The sequence below is a fragment of the Protopterus annectens genome, chromosome 7.part0 (genome assembly GCF_019279795.1).
Source record: "Protopterus annectens isolate FY-2018-M chromosome 7.part0, PAN1.0, whole genome shotgun sequence".
Classification (NCBI taxonomy): domain Eukaryota; kingdom Metazoa; phylum Chordata; order Ceratodontiformes; family Protopteridae; genus Protopterus; species Protopterus annectens.
Genome location: NC_056739.1, coordinates 1,042,821,756 through 1,042,832,758, shown reverse-complemented (window position 1 = coordinate 1,042,832,758; position 11,003 = coordinate 1,042,821,756). Strand labels below are relative to the sequence as shown.

Here is an 11,003-nt window from a genome sequence, read left to right as displayed (position 1 = left end):
AATCCATATATATGTATATATATATATATATATATATATATATATATATATATATATATATATATATATACATATATAGGATTAAGTTGTTTGGCCTTTGTAACTATTGCTGGGATTCAGAAAGGTTTAGCAGAATACAGACGTTTTAACTCAAGAGTTTTTGACATCACAACAAACCTTTCAAATTGATGGAACATTCAAGGTTTTCCAATTGTAGGGTCCTCTGTACTGACAGTGGTCTAGTGGGTGAAAATTCATGCTAATGTAGTGGTCCAGAAGGAGAACCTAATGCTAATTAGCCACATGATTTCCCTTGGGAATGTCTGCATCTCTCAATTTTCATGGCTGAGGGACTCAGGGAATTGCTTGGTGAAGGAACATTTCATACCAGGATGAAAAAATGTCCACTGTCAACATGTGGCAGCCACCCATTGATTCCTATGGATGTACTTGTAGTGCAGGTAAGTTCAGTGAAGATATGGTATGTGGGGTGGGGGGTGAACCAGGGGCAGTTGTTAGTATGTATACATGCCTATAGGGGTAGCCTATATGAATGTTTTTGTGTGTGTGAATGCGTGTCGACTTGGGTAGTTGCAGCAGAGGGGTTAGAATGTGTATCTCCTTGGGCAGTTGCAGCACAGGGGTTATGTAGGGAATCCAATAATCTGGATGTGTGTGTTGGAGCATGCATGAAGGTGAATGGGTGAGTGTTTCTGTGAATGTGATTGAATGTGGGAGGCGCTTGTTTGTGGATTAGTTAATGTAAGTATATGTGGGGAATGTGTGTGTGTGTGTGTGTGTGTGTGTGTGTGTGTGTGTGTGTGTGTGTGTGTGTGTGTAAATGTGGGTGTTGCCTTTGCTGACTTGATGCATGGACTGCAATGAAGAACACTAGTGTGGCCAGATCTGACAGCATTAATGTTCAATTCAGAAGGGTTTCCAGATTAGATGTGGCTGTTACTTGGAACAAAAGCTAAATTCATGTGTTTTGCTATTGGTTGGTTTGTTTTACTGATTTTTTTGCTGCTTATTTTCTGTGGTATAAATAAAGCAATTTAGTGTGACAAGCATCTCATTTCTATGAGAAGCTACATACAGAGCTAAGTGCTTCATTTTCCGCCCAGATTAAAACTGGATTGGAGTACTGTAACCAAACCCAGGAACACCATAAGTGACCTATTTAGTCACATATTTGCATAATAAGTGCAACTATTTAATACTGAGTCTAATGATACTGCTTGCACTGTTTTACTAAAAAAATAGTGACATTTTGTTATAATTAGTTTACTGTTTTTTTCTAGTGGCAGAAGGAGGTTTGCAGGCCAGTTGTGGGTGCTACTTGCTAAAGAGGCTAAATTCAAGTGCCTTGCTATAGGTTGGTGTGCTCTATTGATCTTTTTGTTGCTTATTCTGTGTGTTATAAATAAGGTGACTTATTATCACACTGCCCATTGTGCAGTGGCACACCTGAATGATCTGTATGAATGCAGGCATTAAAGGCCTTTAGTTTCTCTATACAACCTACTTACCCAATTTGTATTAAGGCTCTGGATCGCACTAGGTTATATGTTGCACTCTGTGTGTAGACGTAAATTGCTTGTTTTAGATAAGTAGAGTCTACAGTAAATCATCTTCAAATGCATAGGCACAACACCCCTCTCATCCCTAAATAGTAAGCACCTAGAAAGATGGATATGCACTTTCCAACTAACTCTGCAGCCAGCCTAGTTGAAATGGGCATCCTGAGACAATATATTAAATATCTGATGTTTGCTGACAATCACCTATTATTAAACTGACAGAATACATGGGAGATGTAATTATACAATGTTATTTGAGGCAAAGCTCTTTCTCAGTCACAAGAAATAACAATCATATTGTCAGTACCACACAACATGGCAAAGCTCTGTCACAAAGCCGTAATAAATAAAAAGCAGGTTGTCATTACCTTACAACACTAAACAAAACATTATCAGCTCACTACAAACACACAGACCTACATGTGCTGTGGCTCTTAAAAATAACCTACCTAAACCACAAAGGATTCCTAAATGTAACCTAAGAAACATGTACCCTCATCAGTCTTACAAACACACATCACAGGCAGCACCCATTATGAAACATACATCTAAGAGTCACACTGACTTAGTTAAAAAATGCATAAGGCAACTTCCACACAGTTCAACATCTTAGTCATCTTTGACTGCATTATGAGGCACACTGATGCACCATTCACAATTCTGTGCAAAGGTTAGTTGCCCGTCAGGCATGAGGATTCACTACATCATGCAAGCACTCAAATCCTTGCATCACAAGTACACATATGTCAGCAACAGTGTGTGTGGGTACAAATGACATGAGACTTACCTTCCTGAACTATATGAAGAGAGACATGATAGAGCTTTCAGAATATTTGTCTGAGGCTGGTATGGCCCTAGCCTTGAGCAACATTCTACTTTCACCATGAATGATGCTACAATACAAACAAAAGACTGTTGATTTCAACAACTGGCTTTGCTTCTGGTGTCATTCGAGGAGGGTACAATACATATCAACATAAGAAGGGAAGGCAGACAGTCCTACTGCTTCACCAAGGATGGCCTACATCTCTCCCTCAAAGGCTGTCATATACTGGCTAAATCTTTGACCAGGCCCAAATTACCCTTTTAGGCAACGTCAGTCTTCTAAAACTTCCAACATAACTAAATAGAATTTGGATAACATTAAGGTATTGCTACCCAATACTAGAAGCCGCAATAAAAAAAAAAAAATCACTCCATACATGCACTTAATAACCTGGAAAACATTGACATGTTTATTATCACAGAGAGCTGGTTCAAAACCATTGAAAACATGCCATTAGTGCAGGGTATCAATGTCTATCACATGTTCAAGCATAATACATTAGACAAAGGCAATAAGGAGGCAGTGTCTCAATATTCTTAAATAGTCACTTAATTTCCAGACATGTTACACAAGATAATAACCTGGAACTCCCCCAGTAACAAACTACTATTAACAAAATTCCTTATCACAATATAACTAATTATAGGACCCCGTCTATGTCCCCTTGCCCAAACATCCTAACTAACTAGTGTGGAGTCTCTCTGTATTAAGCCAAACACCATTTTCTAGGAGATTTCAACTACCCATCTGTAATTCTGGAGACTTACACATCTTCAGATATGTATGCCCACAGACTTCTTGACTTCATCAGCACAAAATCCCTGGACCAACTAGTCTGCACCCCAAATAGAGACAAGAAAATCCTGGATTTGGCACTTACCATTATGGAACAGCTTTGCTCCACCTCCAATTGTAACCTCCTCCCTGATCAAAGCAGGCCAAAAGTCAATCATATGAATGAACCCTGAAGCAATACCTCCATATTCAGAGATTATGCAAAGGCTAATTAACTAAAACTGAGTGATGCCCTGGCTAAATTCAAAAGTCTCTTTCATCTTGATGACCCAGCTGCTTATATGGAATCCTTCATTGCCAAATTTTGTGCATTTGTAGATAGCCACTTGGAAACATCTGTCCTACTCATTAATAATACAACACTAAATTCAAAAATAAAAATAAACCACTATGGTGAAACCCAAATATAAACAGGATCTGTAATAAAAGAAAGAAAAAAAACTCACTACATGCAAAACAACTCTCACAATGCCAAAAACCGCTCTTGCTAAACTAAACAAGAAATTCCAGACTCTGATCAAATCGACGAAAGACAGATACGAGATAAACACGGACACCCAGGTGAAGGATAAACACAAAACCTTATTTAATTATGTTAAAAATCTCATAAATCATAAACAATGCCTAGACTGTGCAAAGCTAATAGTAAAAGATAAAAGATATTGCATACCTGGACCTAAGTGCATAGCCAATCTGCTGGAAGACAAACTTACCTCAAACTTCACCCATCTGTTTCCTACACTATTGTCAGATGACATACCCACACCTAAGCCCCATCAAATTTCCCAAGAGCAAGTTCTCAAGGTGCTATCTAAGGCCAAGAACACTACATCTATGGGGCCAGATAACATACCAGGCTGCCTTCTTGTCAGCGTGAAACATGACAGAAGCTATTCAATATCAGCCTCAAAACAGGCTTCATGCTGGATAAACGGAAGTCAGCAACAGCTATCCTCTTGCACAAAGGTGGGGCATCAATGGACCTGGGTAATTATATGCCCATAAGCCTCATCAGTCTCATCTGTAAGGCTACAGAAAGGATCATTACGGAATTAATAAATAAGGATATATGTAATCTACAGATTCTTGACCAAAACCAGTTTGGATATGTCAGGTGAAGGTCCTGCCTATGTAACCTGGTTGACTTCTTCGACAAAGTTAATAAAGCAATGGACAAAGGCAAAACAGTGTACACTATAAATCTAGACCTTGAAAAGGCATTCAACACCATCCCACACTCTGGTATTTGTAGCTAAACTCTCACAGCTAAATCATTCCCATAATAAGTAACCAAGTTTATTTATTTATTTTTATTTTGCATTTGTTAACTGGGTTGGTCCAGCTCGGTAAGAATTTACCCTTTTTCAGTGGAGACCCGATGGGAAAAGCCCCAAACAGACATACAAGTACAGACAAGTTTACAATAATACAGAGCAAAACAATGTCGTGAATACAATGGATAAGAAAAAAAAATAATGTACTCAATGGAATTAAACATAGCTATATACAAAAATATAATAATAAAGGTGTAAAAGGAAAAACAACGATAATAAATCAAGAGGAATGCAGTATGGGAATTATGGTTATAGGTAATCATTTGAAAATAATATGGCATTATTAGATTAGAGGCTAGAAGGAGAGGATTGTGTAAGTGCAAGGGGCCTCAGATCTGAGGAAGAAACTAGTTGCAGGAGTAAAAGAAGAGAAACGTGTATGTACAAGGGGCCTGAGATCAGAGGAGGAGATGGTACAGAAGAAGAAAGTAGTAGAGAAGGGATGTAGTGATCTAGAGGGAGGGTGTAAAAGGGAGAGCATATAGATATAGATATAGTAAGTTATAGAAATAGGAAAGGTCTTATAGATCAGACTTAGTGGTAAAGTGGGTATAGGGAGAGGGAGGGGTTAAATAGGGTGGTTGCAGGTACATACAGGGTTGTTATGGAGGTACAATATCAGGTCATGTTTGAAGTTAGAAAGGGAGGTATGGCTTCTGATTTGGAGTGGAATATTGTTCCAGATAAGGGAAATGGAGTGTTTACAGAGTGTTTTACCTATGTTCTTACTGGGTCTATAGACTTGCAGTAAATGTTTATCGGAGCTGCGCAGGGAACGGGGAGGGATGTACCAGGAGACCAGGTTGGACAGAGATGGACAGTCAGAGTTAGAATTAAGAATTGTAAAAGCTTGGATTAGCTGACTTTTGGCCAGAATGTGTGGGAGTTCAAGCCAATGTAGTTTTGTGAATACTGTGCAGTGATGGGATTTATAGGAGCTGCTGGTGACATATCTAGCAAATTTTGTTGTAGGTTTGGTCAAGCTTTGCCAGCAGGTTATTTTGTAGATTAGAAAATAGAGGGGGCCATAGAAAAGGGCAGGGAGGACATAGGATTGGACTAGCAGAACCTTTGAGTTGGGGGTCAGGAATTTGCTATTTCTGTAAAGCAGGCCCAGTTTTTGGTGTGTTTTTCTTTATGGAATGAAGTATGTGGAGGTCTAGTTTGAGCTGGTCATCTATGATGACACCCAAGAGTTTAGTGTGTGAGTCTGGTCTTATGATGGTGCCATTTAGAGTGGATAAGAGAAAGCTGGATTTGTGTTGGGCTAGAGTTTTAGGTAGGAATAACAAGAGCTTAGTTTCAGAGGGGTTCAGGATGACTTTGAAGTTTGGGTGGAATGGTGCAGATTGTTGATAGAGTCAGAAATGGAGATCAGAGATGAATCATCTGCATACTGAATGATAGAGGAGAGGTTACAGGCAGTGTGTAGGTCATTGGTGAAGAGATTGAAAAGGAGGGGACTGAGAATTGAGCCTTGAGGAACACCGGTCTGAGCTGCCAGAAAGGGAGCAAAGGAATTTAGCCATTTAACTGCTTGTAGGTGATTGGACAGGTAACATGAGAACCAATTAAAAGTGAGGACAGAAATGTTCAGCTGAGAAAGTTTATGAAGTAGAAGGTTGTGAGAGACAGTATCAAAAGCCTTTGAGAGATCTAAGAAAAGGCAGGACATGAGTTTGTTATTGTCTCTGGCCTCAGCTATTGTATATGAGAAGGATAAGAGTGCAGTGTTAGTACTGTGTTTGGGTCTGAACCCATGCTGGGTGGTGGTTAAAAGATTGTTTTGCGTAAGGTGAGAAAGTAGTTGAGAATAGATACACTTTTCGAGAATTTTGGAGGGGAGAAAGAATAGCAATGGGATGGAAGTTAGATGGGTCTGTGGAGTTACCTCCTTTATGTAGTGGGATAGAGTAGTATTGCTTCCAAATAGAGGGGATAGTAGATTCATGGATAGACTGGTTGATTAGAATGGTGATAGGAAGGGCAATAGAGTTAGCAGCAAGTTTAAGGAATTGGGGAGGTAGGTTATCAGGGGCAGGAGAACAAGGTTTGAGTTTACTGAGGAGAGTTTTAATATAACTAACAGAGACAGGTTTGAGCATGAAGGGGTCTGAGATGTTAGTGGAGTCAGATTGGGGATGTGAAAAAAGGGTGGGCTTGGTAGTGGAAGTAGTAGAACTGGAAGTGGAATTAGAGGTAGGGTTGGGGTTGTTGGTGGTGTTAGGTACTAGTTTAGAAATGTTATCAATGAAGTAGTGATTTAAATGGATGGCTGTATCCGAGGGTGATTGATTGGGAAAAGGGTTGGGAGTTGTGGGTGAGCCAGGTTTGAGAGGAGTTTTTATGGTTGTCCAGAACTTCTGGGGGTTAGAAGTGTGCAGCGATAACTAAACTAGTGCCTGTGTCAATATAATTTGGTAGTCTAATCCATGCAACAACTGCTCTCACATCGAACCATTTAGTACACCTCTCATTCCTATATGATCTCCCAACATAGATTGTCTCATGATGCTCTACTACTTTTTGATAACCCCAAACATTCTCAGAGGTACAGATACCTGAATAAGGTCTCCTCTTAAATATCTGTATGAGACACTGTATTAGTTCAGATACTTTAATCTTTCATAATACCTTAAATTGTCAATCCATGGATGTTCTTGGTATATTTCTGATGTACTTTTAACAGTTTGCTCATGCTTGCCTTCCTATAAGGTTTCCATATTGGGTCTATATTATAACATCGAATTTTATAAAGTTCGAATGTTATAATATCGAACCAGTAATGTCGAACGCTGAAAACAGCCAAGGTGCAGGACACCGTATTCTTTCCCAGGGAAAGAATTCAGTGGGCCGTTGCTATGGCTTCGCTGTTTTCTGCATTCGATATGTTGGAACGTTACGGGTCGGGTTCAGGTAATTGTGAGATTGTGTGTAGGTTAGTGTTAGGGGGCGGGTTAGGTGAGTTAGGGTTAGGGCGCAGGTGAGGTGAGTGTGCGATAGTGACGGACCTTAGGGTTACGGTTGGGTTAAGGTAAGTGGATAGCTAGTAGTGTATGTAAAGTTTAGTTTAGGTTTAGGTATAGGATTTTAAGTGTATGTGTGTAGATTGCTGTTTTTTGTGTGTGTTTGTGTTGTGTGTACGTTTCTCGGAATAGCAAATTTTTTCTTTGGAAAAAATTCGCTATTCTGACTGTTCATTGTTTTTGGATTTCGGTGTTTAGGGTTCGATATTATAACATTCAATGTTTACGAACTTCGATGTTATAATATAGACCCTTCCATATTACTCCATACTCTAGTGTGGGTCTAATGTAACTTACAAACAACGATTTCATAATTTCTGATTCCCTAGACTTTATAAATTGTTTTATACAGCCTACAATTTTATAACTATCATTAACCAAATGGTTGATATGATCAGCAAGTTATACCCATATATCCAGGTCCTTAAATGAATCTACAGTTTCAATCAGTATGTGCTGTATTAAATATTCACCCTTTAATCTATGCCTCCCAAATCTCAAATACTGTGCCCTATCGGTAACAGATGTAATCAAATTTGCCCATTTTCAAGTCATTTGCATACAGACTGTAGAACACCTCAGATCAAAAAGATAGATGAGAAATATACACACTAAACAAGTATGGTCCTAGGACAGAGCCCTGTAGGACACCTTGACTGTATCCTAGAATATCAGCTGCCCCATTGCTGTATACTTGCCATGTCCTACTTGTAAGCCATGCAGCTATCCAACCTATCAAGATTACATCAGTACCTATTTGTTCTCAGGTCTTGATCAGTGTTTTGTGTGTGAGTCTATCAAATGCTGAAGTTAAGTCTATATAGATTACATCACAGCACAATTACTCATTTATAGCTTTTATGTTATTACAGAACTTCATGATATTGTGGTTAAAGATTTATTTTCAACATACGCATGCTGATATATGGTTTCAAGTCCCAACCTTTCCAAATTACACAATACTTTATCTAAAATAATCTTCTCCATTATTTTTTCCATATCACAAAGTAAATGCATGGGTCTATATGAGTCCGGGTTTGTACTATTCCACGCTCCCTTACAGATAAGGCTAACAAGCTCATGTCTCCATTATTGAGGAATCTCCTCATACTTAAACGACCTAATGATTAACAGATATATCAGTACTGTAAGTTTATGCTGAAGCATTGGCAGGTCATTATTACTAATTCTGTCTCCTCCGTGTGCTTTGTGCGGGTGCAGTTTGCATAGTTATTTTTTCAATATAAACTAATTTAATTTCAGTATCTGAAGTTAACTGGATGTTACTAGAACAATTTACCACCCCCTTTGTGGAACCAAACTGTTTTGTATAAGATTTTGTAAATGTCTCTATAACATGTGTTTGAGAATAAATTTTACAGTCTACACACAATTTATCAATTTGTAAGTCTTTACTCCTACACATCTTATCTTCTTCTTCTTCTTCCGGCTTTTCCCGGTTAGGGGTTGCCACAGCAGAACTCTGGTCCACTAATGATTGGCAGTAGATTTTTATGGTGCCAAGTTGCCAGCCCGACGCCCAACCTTCAACGAAGGCACGCCCATTTTACGCATGTCTTTCGAACACCACTCGACTGCGGGGAGGACATGCAGACTCCACACAGAATGCACTCCAGCCGAGAGTCGAACGGGAGAACCTCTTGTTGTGAGGCAACAATGCTACCGCTGCACCTCCGTGGCTTACTCCTACACATCTTATGTAACTCTAAAATGGTTTCCTATCATGCTCAACATTTTCATGTACATTTTCTTCAAATTTTTCCTGATCTTGATTCACACTGTGTTTAAGTTGTGTGTCCAGTTTATTTATTTGCGTATTCAAAGTTATAGTTCAACCTTAATTCTATTTTTTATATTTATCTCTCATTTTAATTATCTTATTATTATGGAAATATATCCTCCCAACCTTGTGTGCCTAGATCCTGATGTTAAACATTTTTTTTGCATTCAAACAATTTCCCTTTCAAAACATGCCACATTTCTTTTGCAATTTTTGCACTGAATACATCACTTCAATCAGGTTTATATAGTAAGTGTTTGGCTTCCATGTATTCTGTTATTAATCTTCTGTGCATTGGCTTAGATTTCAGCTTGGCAGAATTATCTAGTAGTATTTTATCCTTTATAATCTCATGATTACTGGACATCAGGGATGGTAAAACTTGACATGAAGTAACAGTTATTTCCTTAGAAAGACAATGTCCAATATATTCCATTCCCTAGTAGGTTTGTTTACAATTTGCAGCAATTGTTGTTCCTGAACATATGTTGTAAATAATTACCTTACTAATGTTGTTGAATCAATATTGCTCCAGTCTGTTTCTAGTAAACTTAAGTCCAGAGCTATTTTTCCCTCCCATGTTTCACTTAAGAAATTGATCCGATAGTGCTATGGGAACCTATGTCGACATCACTATATACCCACTGTTGTAAAGAAGTCTTTTTTTATCACACAGTTCATACCTGAAGATACTGATTCCAGGGATGTAATCATTCAAGTGTACTTTGCACTCATGAGACTGATCATTGAGTATAATGTCCCTTTTGGTATGTATCTGCCTATGCACCTGTCACAAGTGGTACAACTGCAATGCTTTCTCACTAAAAAAATCAAGGGACTAAGCTGTAAAAATTATGCAGACCATCTCAAAGCCTTGTCTCTCTTCTTGGTGTCATATAGGCTACTGACAGGAGATCTCTGCCTCATGTACAGAGCTTCAACAGACCTTATTCTGTCAGACCTCATATACATTTGCAAGTCCATTGGTATCATAAACACAGATTCAAGGAATCTCAATCTCATTTGCAAAATAAGCTTATTCTACTGTATTTAAATATAACTTGGATGAATGGATGTGTAACCAGAAATCTGCTCCCAGTTTAACACCCTTATCCATCATGGAAAGAGGAAACCTAAATATCCCAACACATCCTAGTTTGGCACATCTCTGGGTTATTTGTTAAGTAAAACATAAGGGCTAAAACCATCATGGGACTGTAAGGCTAGGCTTCTTAAGATCTTCACAGATCAGTAGCTGAGTAAGTACCTATGAACATGATAATGAACCAATAATATATATTTTTTTCTCATACCGATCTCTGACTCACATGTTTTCATTGTTGTGATAATCGACCAGCCCACACTGGGCAATTAGAATTAATAGTGAGGGTTTTTTTCTGAATCTTAATGGTATTTCTCTATCCTGTTTTATCTTTGACACTGAGTATTATTGACAGTTCTGTCTTCTAGAGAGATTTAGATTCTCCTTCTTTAGTAAGAGACTTCATTAACAATTTCTGACTTTTCATTTTTATGTAAACATTTATTTACTTTTTAAACATTTAATATAAATTATTATTTTTTGGCTTATAGACCCTTCAGGTTGGAACCTTTTCTATGTTGAGTTGTACATCACTGGGG

General features: G+C 38.3%; 1 protein-coding gene across 1 annotated transcript in view; it reads left to right on the top strand.

Moving 5' to 3' along the window:
- Nucleotides 1–11,003, top strand: part of DTWD1 (DTW domain containing 1) — a 98,235-nt gene that overhangs the window by 61,730 nt on the left and 25,502 nt on the right. Inside the window, exon 4 of the mRNA XM_044076366.1 lies at nucleotides 1,302–1,375. Coding sequence (XP_043932301.1) covers nucleotides 1,302–1,375 — 74 coding nt within the window. The remainder of the gene's footprint in view (nucleotides 1–1,301; nucleotides 1,376–11,003) is intronic.